The sequence below is a fragment of the Theropithecus gelada genome, chromosome 18 (assembly GCF_003255815.1).
Source record: "Theropithecus gelada isolate Dixy chromosome 18, Tgel_1.0, whole genome shotgun sequence".
Taxonomy (NCBI): Eukaryota; Metazoa; Chordata; class Mammalia; order Primates; family Cercopithecidae; genus Theropithecus; species Theropithecus gelada.
Genome location: NC_037686.1, coordinates 51,077,407 through 51,093,760, shown reverse-complemented (window position 1 = coordinate 51,093,760; position 16,354 = coordinate 51,077,407). Strand labels below are relative to the sequence as shown.

General features: G+C 46.3%; 1 protein-coding gene across 13 annotated transcripts in view; it reads right to left on the bottom strand.

The window, feature by feature from the left end:
* The window catches only part of NEDD4L (neural precursor cell expressed, developmentally down-regulated 4-like, E3 ubiquitin protein ligase), a 366,704-nt gene that overhangs the window by 13,350 nt on the left and 337,000 nt on the right, over nt 1–16,354 (bottom strand). For all 13 annotated transcript variants that reach the window (XM_025364982.1, XM_025364987.1, XM_025364984.1 and 10 more), the window contains 4 exons: nt 15,703–15,798; nt 5,542–5,615; nt 3,250–3,310; nt 1,348–1,407 (listed from right to left, as the gene is read on the bottom strand). In XM_025364982.1, the coding sequence (XP_025220767.1) occupies nt 1,348–1,407; nt 3,250–3,310; nt 5,542–5,615; nt 15,703–15,798 (291 nt within the window). The remainder of the gene's footprint in view (nt 1–1,347; nt 1,408–3,249; nt 3,311–5,541; nt 5,616–15,702; nt 15,799–16,354) is intronic.

The window sequence follows — 16,354 nt, the reverse complement described above, 5'->3', positions numbered from 1 at the left end:
TCCTCTCTACCCCTCTAGTCTTACACATGGGACCCGTGGATTTTCTCACGCTCCAGCAGCATCTGCGCATTACATGGCTGCTTCTCCTCCTGAGAGGTTATTCCTCTTATCTGAAAGCATCTCCCTACCCACAAAAGAATTAGTGCTTATGACAGCAAGAACTTCTCTCCTCCGGGCTAGTCAATTCCAGTGATGACAAATCACCTCATCTGATCTGTCCAGAGGCCTAAGAACGGCAAACATATGCCAATACTGAGGCATAACTGGGTCTTCGAGTTAGCATTTAGTCTAAGGTTTGCTGTTCTTATTACTCAACTCTCCATCAGGGGAGGTTTCCTGTGGACGAATGGAAGAAATTCCTGCAAAGGTACCAGAATGAAATGGAAACAGAACTAAGCCAGAAGCCTGGAAATACAGTTCCTAGGCCTGACTGTGCCAAAACCTTGCTGGGTAAACCCAGCTGCTCCCTGCCTCACTTTCCCACCTATAAGAGGAAAGGCTTGAGGTATATGATTTCCACAGACATATCGATCTTGAACTTTCCGTTTGGAGATAAAAGGATAGAAAGCCAGTCTACGGAAAACGCTCACTGGATGTGGATGGGGCAAACAGCTGAGTCCCTCCAACAGCTTCTCAACAGACACAGTCTTCCTCCTGTTTCTCTCGACACAACACAGGGCGAGATATTCCTTTGTGTTTAAAATGGCTGTTGCTCATGCTCATCTATGTCACACCAAGAAGCTGAACTAAACAATCATTAAACTACCTTTTGCTACTACCTTGTTGCCTTCTGGTATTTTTCCTCACTCAACATACACCACTTCAAGTTCAACGAGACATCTGTTCTACAGGCCCAAGTAGATGCTTACGGCCACTTTGTGGCCAAGACCCCCATTTGGCTGCCACGGTGGGGGCGGATGGGGATGCAGCAGAGGACACTTGGCCAGTCTGGGAGTGTAAGCAGGTTGCTGCTGTCCAAAGGGCTACTGCAAACCTTGTTTCTACTTGTTGTGGCGATTTGCCTCGCCTGGTGCTAGGGCCATGATCCCAGCTCTGCTCAGTGGCCTCTATTCACTAGGCATGTTCCAGAACCGCCCTCTCATGGGCAAGGCAACTACAGCGGATTATTTTTGCTGTTCTTACTCCCACATTGGCAAACAAGCCCCATAAGAGACATGTAATAGAACCACATGGGCAAACAAGCCCCATAAGAGACAGGTAATAGAATTCATTTAAAGTTAACCTCTAGGACATTATGGATCCAAGAATATTAAAATATGACTTGTAAAGTAATGAGAAATACTTTAAAAAATCCACTTTACATAAAATAATGTTTATAATACAAACCTCCAGCTCATTTTCATCAAAAATTTTAATCAAATCAATAGGAAGCAGTTCTGTGAATCCCTGAAAGAAAAAAAAAAATCATCTTAAACACCTATTGCCTTGAAGAAAAAAAAAACAAATTCACAGGAAAAACAAACTTTTCTGGTAAGCCAGAAAAAAATGCAATCTCTCCTGATGATTCCTACGTCAGAGACAGTATCAAGTAACTATAGTTCCAGTAAAAACAGCACAGTCACTACAAAAGTTTTGAAAAATCATAGAATCTAGAAGATTCGAGTAGTGGAGTAATTTTCGAAACCTGATGAGAATACTGGATACTGTAGGCAGGTGGATTCCAAAAGCCATTTATAACACTACTGTGAGTCAGTGCGCCCTAAAATGCACAGGCCACAGATGTGTAAGAGACACACTTAAAAATAATGTGCTGGAGGCATGGAGAAGAAACACAGAGGGAGGCGGGTGATGGGTGCAGACTGTGCGCCCAGAAAACCACGCTCCAGTTCCCAGGGCACCACTAACTATGGCGTGATCTAGGACGAGCTCAGCTCTGCTGGGCCCTGCGCACTGCCAAAGTCGTGTTTCTGAAGGTGTGGACTGCCTGTGGTGGGGCCCAGGAATCTGCTTCCTGGGATTTCTTATCTAAATAAAGAACGAAACCTGACATTCTGCCCCCCCATTTTAAGTTCCTAAGGCCCTGAGTTGTTTCTGAGTGTGCTGCCCAGGCTTCACTCATCCTGTGTAGGTGCCTAAGTGAAGGGAAATAATCGCCCCGAGAGCTCTGCCTCAGTGCAGAGAACACCAGTCACGCGGACGCGAGGCTGTTTCCTGTGTGATCTCTGAGGTAATGGATACTATCAGATTTAAGAAAGAATTTCACTTTTGGTCCAAGTGGAATACTGTTTAAAATGATGAATCCCTCACCCTCTGCTAGGGGCCTGGGAGCATCCCTGATATTAAAAAGTTGGATCTGGGCAGTGCCTGCTTTGCTCTGTATCAGGGTAAAAGTTGTCATGAGGTGGCTGGGTATAAAATAAAAACTAAGCTTAAGAAAATGTGTTTTCCATGTATCTGTATAGAAAATAATCTGCAATGGATTACTAATATAGCCACAAAGAAAAAGGGCAAGGGATTAAAAAAAAAAATGCCCAGGGCTGGGCACGGTGGTTCATGCCGGTAATTCCAGCACTTTGGAAGGCTGAGGTGGGTGGATCATGAGGTCAGGAGATCAAGATCATCCTGGCCAACATGGGGAAACCCTGTCTCTACTAAAAATACAAAAATTAGCCAGGCGTGGTGGCACATGCCTGTAGTACCAGCTACTCGGGGGCTGACGCAGGAGAACTGCTTGAACCTGGGAGGCAGAGGCTGCAGTGAGCCAAGATCACGCCACTACACTCTCGCCTGGGTGACAGAGCGAGACTCTGTCTCAAAAAAAAAAACCAAAAAAAAAAAACCCCAGGCAGCAGTGATCCGTGGAGGGTGGCGAGGCACTGCGGGGACTGTGCTTTATCATTCAGCTCTGAGCCCTCGGGCTTCTTGGAACCTGTCACTGCAGCAAAAGACAGCCTTCTCTTGGGTACCACCTGAAACTTCAAGACAATGGTTCTAGATCAAGTTTGTTAAATGTCCTCTTTAAACAGGACAAATATGAAAATAAGAAGTCAAGCAGGAGAACCCGTGAAAAGGAAAAAGAGGTAGTGGCACGGCAGCTGAACACTCTCGTGCTGGAGACCGGCCAGCGGTGTGAGCTGTGCGATCCCAGCCTTCCTGCGGGGTCCCCAGCCTCGCCCCTGTCTCTCAGTGCATGATCAGCTCCACCACACCAGCCAAAGGAGAAGCGCGATCCCCGCTGGACCCAGGACCAGAGGCACACGGCAGAGAACCCTGGCCAGCAAGGCTTACCTCCAAGAAGGCGTTCATCTGCTTCTGGACCCTGTTCACAAATCTCCACTGGATGACTAAGCTGCAGGAGAAAAGAGGACAATATTGAACCACCTCTGTCATCACTAGCGCTCACTGCTTTCTTCACAACAGGGAGTGCTTCTCCTCCATCCGTGACAGCAGAGCAGAGGGGAGGGTCTCCTCTGCGCCCCCACTGTTTAGTTTATTCATGGCTTCTTTCAAGACTCCCTGGAACACCCGTGAAAAACCTAAAATCTCACTGGAGATTTCAAAAGAATAATTAGCTTCCCCCACATCAAGGTTTGGCTGACCTAAACTGCTTTAAATGCTTAACTGCTTTAAAATGCTTTAAATGCTTCAACTGCTTTAAAATGTGACAACATAGAGAAAAGGGGAAAGTTCATGGGGTATGAACACACAGGTATATGTGTATAAGATGCACACACCCATATATGTATATGTATAAGATGCACACACCACATATATGTAAATGTATTTGTAAAGAGTACTCAGGACAACGCATTTAGTTATCTAATATTTCATTCTCGTATCCAATGTGCTAATATTCAACAGTAACATACAAGCTTTATCAGCAAAATGATTTGCACTCATAATTTAATGCCAAAATTTAGAAGATGAATGGTAAGACCTCCTTATGCAACTGAAGTTCACCAAAACCAAGTTCCCTGTGACAGTGTTCAATGCACAGCATAACTGATCACAAGGCAAATCTACTCTGGGTGTCATCTGAGGCATTCCATCATTCTGAAGGGCTCTCACCTTTGGAGTGGTACCACTGTAACCATGGTAACGGCCCTGAGGACCAGCCTGCAGCACAACCATTGTGCAGCCGCTCAGGCGGCACCTCCTGGGCTACAATGATCAGCTCAACAGCATTCTTCTGGCACCAGGGGAGCAGAGGTATCAGGGAGCAGCTGGTGATTTCGATTACACTTTTAAAAGTAAAGCTAGCTGGAACCCTGCCTGGCCCTGACTCCCACTACGTTTGAACCCTAAAAGAACCGCAAAGAATGGTGCAAGACACATACCACACATGTCAGAGTCCTCAGACTTGAGACCTGGGTCACCCTGGGCTAGAATATTTTTTAAATCCCACACAGTCTGTACTTTCTGAAGGAAGACAATGGTGTCTGCCAGGGTGTCATCAGCTAAGATTGTTCAAATTCAGAACAAGCGTGCCAATTAATGTGGCCAGGTAAGAACTGATGTATCTTATTTCTAGCCTATGTATTCAGCATAACTTGAATTTTCCACTCTCACTTTCAACTTGAGAGTGGAAAAAAGTCTGCCATGTAAGTTCCAGTCCTTGCCGGGATCTCTGACTAGAGACTCTAACAGGCTCCCTTTCTTCCTAATTAGGAAGGACAGTAGGTTTTTCTTTGCAGATCACACTGAAAGGTGCTAAGACCCACAGTCAATTCAAGAGCTGTCTGAATTCAAGACTTCTGACCAATTCCAAATGAGAAGAAAGGAGGGAGCCCAGCCTGTTGAAATGAAGCACTGAATGCAAACAAGGAACTCAGGCCACTGCGGCGACCCACAAGGGAGCCACAAACTGCACACTGCAGTGCTCACCTCACCCCTGCACAAGGGGATCTCCTTGGAAGATCCCAGAGTTATGCATTTGAAGCACACATATACACTAAAAAAGAAAATGTAATGTGCCCAACTGAGAAAAAACTTCTGCCTGGTACAAATGTCTTAGAATCACTTAAGAGCTAGACTTCCAAAAGGACTCAACGTTTTGTTCCACTCTGAGACTGAGATTGAATTAAGAATATTACAAATACCAGAAACAATTCCGTAGGGTTGCACATGCTGAATTCTTCCTATCCATTTTAATTATTTCTATACATATCTGTTATGGAAAAGAAGTTGGGAGAGAGACAAAGTATTTTTTCTTCGTTGGTTCCTAATTTTGCTCCGCTGGTCACTGACACCGTGGCCCTTTGTTGCAATTCTAAATCTTAGTTGACATCCACATATTCCAAAAGAGTATCTGCCATATTACTCAATAATATAGACCTTTTCTCCCTCCTCTGCTCCTTTATAGGCAGCTCAATGGAGTCATGATACAAGATAGACTTTCCCTCCCATCCCATATTCAACTTCCCATGAGCCCAAGCCAAAAAAGAACTCAAATTGTTGAAAACTGACCAATAAACTCATGCCCATAATAAATGCATGAGCTGTTTCAGCAAGGGACAGTGACCAAACATGCTGTTCAATTTATTTAAAAAAAAAAAAGGCAGTAAATATGTGTATACGTACTCGATATATTCCCTTTTGTTTTCATTTGTGACCATTATTTCTGACCCATTGGGCTTCAAATCCACTTGATACGTCTGTAATTACAAAGATAAAACAACAATTACTTATCACGAAGTTATCTTGCATATTATTATTGAGTAACAATGTCTTACTATAAAAGGAAGACAACATGTATTCAGAAATATTTCCCAGCAAATGGGCTCTGTGCACAAGAGAATGTCCAATGAGGCTTTCAAATTGCTAGGATGTTACACAGTTAAAGATGCTATCATTAAAGGCGAATTGTTTTATGGTTACTTATGACTTTTAATTATTCTTCATGTATTAGCAATAATGAAGAGCAACATTTTTTCATCTGCTATTCATTTATCAGGAAACTAATTATGTTTAATAGAGAAAAGAACAGGGTACACCCATCAAGACTCCAGAACTCCAAATTCTAATGCATTCTGTTTCTGAACATTTTCTAGTTATAAAAAAGGATGCATGGTATTTCTTTCAAAAATGCAAACAGAAACTTAAAGACAAGAAAGAAGCTTAAGGATCCAGGCTGAAGAGATAGATTTATCTGGTTTTTGAAGACATTTATTTGCACAGGACGCCTTCTCCTTGCTCATCTGCCCCGAAGCTTCCTCCCTTAGTGCCACCCACCATCATGAATAAAGCAGCTGCAATCAGGGCAGCCCTTTCTCCTATGCTCTGACCCAGATCTAGCTTACCATCATGTCCTATATAGCAGTAACCAGTGTGAGGGAAGGGAGAAAGGCCTATTATTTTAAAATAAAATTTTTTTTCTCATTGTAGAAATTTTGGGGAAAAAAAGGTAGAAAAATATACCACCTACACCTTTCCTACTAAAAGAAAGCCATGCCACTATTTTGGTGGGATTCCCTGTAAGTCTCTTTTCCTCTGCCTGCAGAGTAAACCAAGGAGGGGGAGAGGGTTTTCCAGAGTAAGTGTTAGGGTGGTACCCAGGAGGGATGGAGGTTCCACGTTGTGATAAATGCTGTGCTCTGGCAGAGGCCGCCTCCAGGGGTTCCTTGGTCCTGCCACCTGCACCCAGGAGATCCTGAGCCCCTCCGACCCGAGCACTCGCACCTGTGTCTCTCGTGCGGCTTCTCCATGCACTGGCTCTTGTTCCCATTCACACTGAGATGGCTTTTCAACGTAAAACACATTCATCATCCATCCAGTCCCTCTACATTCTCTTTTTCTCTTTATTCAGGAAGGAATCTCATTTTTCCACTACACTTTCCATTTCTGCAAAGTCAACTGAAGTCTTCACTGTGCCCAATGTGAATTTTAATCCTGTTGCTGCGTTTCCGGTTTTGCTGACGTCCTTCATTTCTCCATTTCCCTTTCCAGCTGCCATCCTCCCAGCGCATTCCATGTTCTCCCAGGGGTCATCTTCTCCTGCCCCGTACAAGCCGTGTCGGGGATGGAGGATGCCAAATGGTTTCCACAGTGAAACACTGCAGTTCGTGGCTGTTCTCAGAGGTGCGCGGACAGTGCTCATTCATACCTTTTGTTCTACGTGTTAATAACCCAGGTTGGCTTTTCTTTTTCTCCCCATTTATTCCTCCCCAGAAAGCCTTGTTGTTCCTTCAGTAACAGTTTTCTTATCAGATGTACACCAATGACAAGTTAATAAATCCCAGCCCAGGCGTTGCTATTGAGAAGGCTTTTGGTACAGCTTGGCTACACTCAAGCCGAATCTTTCTCCCACCCTTTCCCCCTGCGCAGGGAAAGGGAAGGAGGTGAAGTACATAAGCATCCACGATCCCTGTAATACACTCCTTCCAGCACTCATCCGGCCCTCTTTCTTTGATCATAGAGCCTTCCTTGGTGTTGCCTGAAAGCTGTGATTTCCAGAGAGCTACTGAATGAGCGGGTCAGCCACAGACAAAGTGGGGAGGGGAGGGCTAAGGAGGAAAACACTCTGCTTCCTCCAAAAGCAGCACCCAAAGAGAAAATAAGCCAGTGTCGCCGAATGCAGGGAACTGGTTCTCACTTTCACTGTGGGAGGGAGTCTAATTGGTTCAATCTTTTTCTGAAGATATTATAATTTGGCAATAGGCATCCCAATTTAAAAACTACATATCCCTTCTCACAGATACATACATATATATATATCTATATATATATCTATATATATATATATATATATAGATAGATATATATGAGTATTCCACGGTTATACATAATTATATGTTTACATAGAAAATACTGAAATAGCCTAAACGTCTACCAACAGGGCATGGATAAAAATAAACAGCACGTCTACAAAATAAAATTCAGCATAGTTATTAGAATGCTATAGACTGATACTTAGTGACATGAAAAGGTATGTGTGATATATTAACTTGAAAATGGTTTTCTGTTCCTGTGTAGTTTGCTGAGAATGATGGTTTCCAGCTTCACTCATAAGTGGGAGTTGAACGATGAGAACTCATGGATACAGGAACGGGAACATCACACACCGGGGCCTGTCACGGGGTAGAGGGCTAGGGGAGGGATAGCATTAAGAGTTGTCTCAAAAAAAAGAGAAATACCTAATGTAGATGATGGGTTGATGGGTGCAGCAAACCACTATGGCATGTGTATACCTATGTAACAAATCTGCACATTGTGCACATGTATCCCAGAACTTAAAGTATAATAATAAAAAATTTAGGAGACTGAGGTAGGCAGATCACGAGGTCAGGAGTTCAAGACCAGCCTGGCCAACATGGTGAAAACCCATCTTTACTAAAATACAAAAATTAGCTGGCAGTGATGGCTCACACCTGTAATCCCAGCTACTCAGGAGGCTCGGGCAGGAGAATCGCTTGAACCCGGGGGGCAGAGGTTGCAGTGAGCTGAGATCACGCTATTGCACTCCAGCCTGGGCAACAGAGCGAGACTCCGTTTCAAAATAATTAATTAATTAATAATAAAGAAAATGGTATGCAGAGTAGAATTTCACTTCTGTAAAAAAATCTGTGTTTGTGCTTACAAAGAATAATTCTGGAAAATGTAAATAAAAGTTTTAATCCTGAGTTTTCTTGAGATACTGGGAATAAGTGACATTTATTTATTTTACATATTTTTATTATACTGGCTTTATTCTTTTATTTATTTTATTTTATTTTATTTTTTTGAGACGGAGTCTCGCTCTGTCACCCAGGCTGGACTGCAGTGGCCAGATCTCGGCTCACTGCAAGCTCCGCCTCCCGGGTTCATGCCATTCTCCTGCCTCAGCCTCCTGAGTAGCTGGGACTACAGGCGCCCGCCACCGCGCCCGGCTAATTATTTTGTATTTTTAGTAGAGACGGGGTTTCACCGTGGTCTCGATCTCCTGACCTTGTGATCCGCCCGCCTTGGCCTCCCAGAGTGCTGGGATTACAGGAGTGAGCCACCGTGCCCGGCCTATACTGGCTTTATTTTTAAGGTTAATATTTTATAATCAGATAAACTAGTAATTTTTGAAAGGAACGAAAAAATGGGACCATACTACCCATGCTAAATGAGGTCACAGCAGTAAATCATCCTGTGGGCAGCCGTCAAGTCTCACGGTTGATTCTGACCCTGGGTTTCTCTGTGGGAGAGTGAGGGGAGGGCCCAAGGAGGGCCACAGGACGAAGGGTTTATAATTCTGCTCTCTAAGCCACTAGGTTAGGGGTCAAGTCCCCAGATTTTGGTTCCTCTCGGCTCGACCCCTCAGTGGTACAGAAATGCATCCTTCTAGGGTTTGTTGCAGGTGACACTTTCATGAGTTACAGGCGACGCTTTCATGAGTTACAGGTGACACTTTCATTAGAAGCAATGACCACTCTTCAAATTCCACTTTTGAGACCGGCTGTCAGGGGCTGATCGTGAGACCGTCTCCTGCAGTGCAGGTATATTGTCCAGCCCGCTACACTGCCTCACTGCCACTGGCCGGTGCCCCCAAGCCCTTGCTGGTTGGGCACGAGGCTCCATGGGAGTTGGAGAAGCGGGGACCACGCCAAGGCTGTCTGATTCTAACGCTCGCCTCCGGGCACACAGATTCCCCGCGGGCCTCCATTCCTGCCTGACCTTCACTCTAACTACAGCCTGTGTTCTCCTTTCCCCCAAATCTGTCCCTTCTTAATGTCAGCTATTGCCACCACAGGAGGGGAGGGACTGTATGTCATCAGCACCGAATGCCAGGTGGCACCGTGACAGTGTCAGCCGTAAGCAGGAGAAGGCGGGGCAGCGTCACACAGGGGCTGCTTTCCGCTCTGCACATCTCCTACAGGTGCTGCGGCAGCACCCTGGCCCCGTCATGAGGGTGGACAGTCCCGGAGGAGGCAGAGACCCAGCAAGGTGACCAAGGAGGAACACCAAACTGCAGAAGGAGTTGATGTTGGCACCCAGGGGACCCACTCCCTGGCAAGCAGTCTGCAGAGCCTCCTCTGTGGGGTGGATTCTTGTCACCTTCAGCCACGAAACGCACACCCCGCCCTCCCAGGGCTTTCTGGGCCATCACCCTTCTGTGCCTGGGCTCCTGGAGGACCCCACACAAAGAACACAGTGCCCAGCCACAGCAGGCGCTCAGCAAGGGCTCACGGGAAAACACTGCAGTAGAAAAATTCCTCTTTAAGTCTACTGGCCCCAGCATAAACTTGGCTCTCTTCCTCACAGAGATCAGAGGAACCTCTGGGGGACTCCTCGCCTTCGCCAGTTAACAACCCGATTCCCATACATCTCCCTGACTCTCCATAGATGCTTTGTGCTGCCTGGGAAGCTGCTGAGAAACAGCTTGGATCACATCGAATATGCTGAACTCGGCGGAACAAGGCTTGTCTGCTTGTCAGACTCCATTCTTGGAAACCGAGCACTGCTGGGCAAACTCCCATCGATGGGTGCTCACAAATCCTGCAGGGCATGGCCTCAGGGGCAGTCAGTGCCCTGCACTCCCATCACTCCACCAACCAGGCCTTCCTCATCCTCTCCAGCCTCTCCAGCAGACATCAGCGCAACTACCAACAGCAGGGAGGCAGTGAGTCCACACCAGCCTTCCGACTTCCCGTCTCCCCAGGTGTCATCCCTCTGTGTCCCTGACTGGCCTGGAGGGGACCAGGGTCTCAGCCCTCCCGGGAGCCACCTCCAGCTCTGGGCTCTTGGTCTGGCTCCTTCTGACTTCAGCCAGGACATGCTCTGCCCTATCCCTCGTATTGACCGTTTCTGCCTTGTCACTCACTGCCTCCCGCCAAGTGTTTCTCCACGTTTTAATTCATTATTGCCCCCTAAAGAGCCTTTTTAGATTCTTTCTGCCAATGGCCCACCTCTCTCCATGAAATCTTAACAGGGAGATCCACAGTACACCTGTGGTATGTGCTGTGGCTTTTGGGAGGGCCACAAACCACTTTAATGTCTGAGATGATCTCCTCCAAGAATCCATTTTTGTCCCCTTGGGGTGATCATTCCTATGGAGACTGGCTCAACCTGATCCAGGCCTGATCCTAAAGAACCTTCCTATATGGCTGCTGCCCATGCTTTCCCTCCAACTACTGCACAGCCTCTCGAAACTTCTGGTATCTCTTCAAAACAACCAAATCAGGCCAGGCATGGTGGCTCACACCTATAAGCCCAGCACTTCGGGAGGCTGAGGTTGGCAGATCACTTGAGGCCAGGAGTTCGAGACCAGCCTGGCCAATATGGAGAAGTCCTGTCTCCACTAAAAATACAAAAATTAGCTGGGCGTGGTGGCTCATGCCTGTAATCTCAACACTTGGAGAGGCCAAGGCAGGTGGATCACCTGAGGTGAGAAGTTTGAGACCAGTCTGGCCAACATGGTGAAACCCTGTCTTTACTAAAAATACAAAAATTTGCCGGGCATGATGGCGTGCACCTGTAGTCTCAGCTACTCAGGAGGCTGAGGCATGAGAACTGCTTGAAACCGGGAGGCAGAGGTTGCAGTGAGCCGATATCCTGCCACTGCACTCCAGCCTGGGTGACAGAGCGAGACTGTCTCAAAAAACAAACAAACCCATAACCAAATCAGACGATGTTCTGCTGAACTTGCAATCAAGAATTTTCACTTGTTACAGCCCTAAAAGGGTCCCTCCTCCTGGTGGGGGTGGGTATGTGTGCATAGCAGTGAATGGGGGTATGGTTTATTCTTCCTGCTTGGCACAGGATCATAGTTCAAATACTGACATTTCTTTAGTGGAAATTTTCATATTAGGCCCTAGAAACCAGCAGTCCCAGATTCTTACCAATCAGAAAGAAAACAAATTGCAAAATAATGGCAACAGCTGCAGCTTCATTACATGAAGGAACAGCTACCAAACTTCATGGTCTGATATTTCTAACTGTGAAATTAAAAAAAAAGAAGCTTGAAACACCGTGGAAGGCTGACTGCATGTCTGTTTCAACCCATAGCAACTGCACTCGCTTTGCCCCACTGCGGAAGCGACTTGACTGTTTGGCATTGGGGAGGAATGGGCTTCCTTCTGGGTCAGAGTCAACAGTTTTGCAGAGGGCCAAAGAAGCGAGAGGCTTGTCTGGGCATCGTGCTAATGCCTAGATTTCCACATCAACAACTATGAGTACCCACCATGCACCAGGCAATGTGCTGGTGGGAAGTACATGACAGTGAGTGAGCACAGGGCAGGGATGCGGCTGCCATCACTGGGAGGAAGCTGCGCAGGAGAGACAGGCGCTAAACACACTGATTCACAGTGAGTCTGGAGGAGGAGCGGGGAGAGCCAGGCCATGCAGGACCTTGTGGGACAAAGGAAGGTTGGGGTCTTTAGCTCAAGGGCAGGGGAAACCCCTGAAGGTTTCTGGCATAGGAAGGACAGGCTCATTTTTATATTTCAAAAAGACCACTCTGCCATTATAGGGAGCCAAATTGGACGTAGAGACCAGTCGGGGGTCTAGTGGGGAAGACGGGAGCTTGGACTTGGGGGTGAGTTAGAGATCAGGAGAATGCATAGAAGTGAGAAAAGTTTCACAGGTGTGTGAGCAAGGCTTGCTGATGGACTGGATACGGGAGATGAGATCCATTCGCAGCTGCTTAACTCGCTCTAAATTCCTTCCCAGAGTGCAAAATAAATACACGAGTTCCCTGTTAAAAGGATAGCTCTCTTAAAAAGGCAAGGCAGTAATTTAACAAACTGGGTACCTAATTCTTATCTTACTCATCTCGTGGGTCTATTTTGATTAGTGCATTACTCTACTTGATCCTACCCCAAAGTCAGAAGAATTCACAACACTAAACGAGGAGGTCTGAGAACTGTTTTTAATGAAGATCTAGCCTGAACGATCATCCAAAGTTTCATTAGAGGCCTGCTTAAAAACTCCAACACCCTGTGTTTGATTTCCATTTATGAGGTGGAAACAATTACACTTCAATGTAATTAGGAAGGTTTCCCAGATCATTTGCTTCTGACTGTGGCATTGTGAATCGTTTTCTGCATTGGGTTAAGTTGGTCATATGGTTTTCTATGAGTGGATCCACAAAAAGACTTTTTTAATGCATTTAACACACAAGACTGATTTTAAATCTTCCTTAGTTCTTTACTTCCACTCCTTCCTTCATATGTTAAAAATGAAAGGAAGATACTTCCAGGGTGACTAACCATGTCTAATTGTTTGAAAATTGGCAGTTTCAGACCCTTCAATAGGTCCGGCTTTTTAAAAAAAAACCACTACGACTCAACTGATTTTGTTTTCTCACACTTAGGATTTCTATCACTTAGAACCTTATTCACATTTTCAATAAGCCAGATTAGCACTCCTCATTCATTTGCTCAATAAGCACTCAGTAGGCATCAACTACATGCTGAGCACCGGAGAGACCCAGAAGATCTCAGGGGGCGTACAGCACACGGTACGTCAGTCAATACCTCGAGGACAGCAGGGAAAGAGGTGATGGGAGAGAGACGAGAGTGCGTCGGTACAGAGTTGGCACTGTCGAGGCAGCAATGTGGCACTGAGGCATCTCTGGGGACACTGTTGAAGGCACACTGTTTGCTGACAGGTTGACAGAAAGGAGTCAGAGGGTAATGCCAGAGGGGGGCAGGTCTGGATCATGCTAACAAGTTTTCGTTTATGCTGAAGGTCACAAGATGGCCAAGTAGAAGAAGGACATTTTCAGGGCTGCATTTCAGAAATATTCCATAAGGGGCTCACACCTGGAGTGGGGGCACTGGAGAACAGGGTAGAGAGCAGCAAAGCAGGAAAGGGAGTGGCTGACAGGAGGCTGTGAGAATAGCCGTCAAGAAGTGATCGGGGGATGGGCCAGGGGAGAGCACAGACAAGGACGTGTCAAGGACGGGGAGTCACAGGGCACAGCAAACCTGGGCACAGGGAGATGGCATGAGGAGAGAGGGAGATTCTGAGGGGACGCCCAAGGGTCAGGTGGGAGGCGACAGTGGTGGCACTGATGAGACCATAACCGATGTGGGGGCTGGGGAGGAAAAAGTGGCTTTAGCACTGGGACCTGTGAGCCTCTCAGGAGAAGCAGATGAGGAGGCCGTTAGACAGGGAATTCTGGAGGCTGGAAGGCAGATGTTGGCCTGAGATAAGAGGCTGGTGGTGAACGGAGACGGAAGCAGCTGGAGCCAAGGGCAGGATGAGGACATCCAGATGGCAAGGGTAAGACAAAAAAACAGCGGGTGCAGGACAGCTGGCAGGGTGACACCTGCATCCACAGGGCCAGCAGAGGACCATGCACTTCCAGGGGACTACAGACCAGCGGGGAGGGGTGAGAGCCCCGAGTGAAAGGCACTGTGCCTTGCAGGCGTCTCTGGGGGGAGTGAGCCATTCATGTCAAAGGCAGCAGAGGAAGGAGGCAGACAGGGCTGGAGACACCCAGTGTTCTTGGTCCTGGGGAGGCTGCTGGAGACCCAGAGGGGCAGCAGCTGAAAAGACCCCTCCCTGCTCCATCACAAGGTCCCCGTGCAGGAGAACAGTGTCCGTCTGTCTGTAACGATTCTTAGGCATAAAGCACAACACGGGGGATGGAAGGGGAGGCGGGACAAAAGGAGATTTTTAAAGGACTTGATCATTTACATTAAGCCACAAGGTCTCTTGCCTCTGGTGCCTGAAGTCCTCCTCTGAGCCTCGCCCAGCCACTGAGGGGCACTATGGACTCCCCAAGTTCCACCCATGCCAGGACTCACACTAGAGACTGAAGTTTCCTGGCTCAAACACAGGACATGGGAATAACAAGTGATTGTGATATTCATGTGATTATTTTCTTATCCAACAATTTTTACCCTCAGTCATTAAATCCTTTATATCTAGTGGCATCAGCTACTTCTCTCAAAGATTCTCTAGCAATCTTTGACATCTAGCAATAAAGAACATGTCTATTTCATTTTTCAGAGGGCAACCATCACAATTAGTTCTATGGTCTAATTAATTTCATAGCCATGGAGATTTAGTCTGAGAGATGGGAAATACCTCGGGGCTTTTGTGGAAGGACAGGTACCAGGGTCGGAGAATATCCTGAGAACACCTCCCAAGCTGCACCATTATTACTGAGTGGCAGACGAAGCAAAGGCTTCAGATTTGAGATAGATGCATCGTATAGATCCTTAGGATGATGAGAATTCCAAGCAGGCAACTTTATCTTTGAAATCCACTTTTAGTGGCCCATCCAAATCCCTGCTGACCAGTCTGAAATTGACTTTGAGGATTAATCCAGCCTGAGTAACAGCGTGGGGGCAAAGCAGATGGAATGGTAGAAAAACCTGAGCATGCCATGCTAAGCCCCACAAGACAAATGTCGCCATGACAACAGAACCATAAACCAGAGAGAAAAACCAATGGCCCTTCCAACATCATCCACTCCTGGTCATGTATTTACATTGCTAAGTCAACAATCGCACTATTTTTTTAAGTACCTAAATTCTAAAACCGAGGTACAAATGAAACATTCACATTTGCTTTGGATTAGAAGAGGTGCCGGCTCAGGTCCCCAAGGCCTCTTGGAATTTCTGTAACTTTGCTGGAAGAGAGAAATGGTTGTGATTGGAGGGTGGCTTCCTGGCATGACAAGAAGGTGCTGCTGCAATGAGATGAAAATCAACACCTGCAGCTCCTGCTGGTTGTTTCCGATTGTCCAGCAAAGTTGTGTTACAACCTGTCAAGAAGAAAGTGCCCCCTGAAAGCTAAAGAAGAGTTCCCAGGGTTACCCACACGTACCTGTCCAAAGTTTTCTTCATCTATGCAGAACATGAGGTCCAGCTCAGTAGGGTCATTCTCCAGGATCCATTTCAAAGAGTTGTAATATTCACTATCCTACAGAATGACACAGGAGTGAAAATTCAGCATTTTTTTCCCCGAAATACAAACTTCTTTGACTTCTTTAAATAATTACATTCTAATGTAATTCTGTGCAGGATGCTCAAGAAATATGTTACTAATGCAATGTTTCCTGCTCCACCTAAACCAAACCTTCCTCTTTAATTTGAAATATAAACAAACTGCTTTAGTTGTAATGGGCTTGCAGTTAAATCTTGTCCTTGGTGATGCACGGTGGAAGGTATCTACTCTGGATGATGCATGGAGCTGCTGTACTGGTCTACAAAATTTAACATACAGACATCAGTGTACTTTCTTTTTTCCTTTCTTTTTTTTTTTTTTGAGATGGAGTTTCGCTCTTGTCACCCAGGCTGGAGTGCAATGGCGTGACCTTGGCTCACTGCAACCCTTGCCTCCTGGGTTCCAGTGATTCTCCCGCCTTAGCCTCCTGAGTAGCTAGGATTACGGGCATGTGCCACCATACCTGGTTAATTTTTGTATTTTTAGTAGAGATGGGGGTTTGGCCACGTTGGCCAGGCTGGTCAATATACTT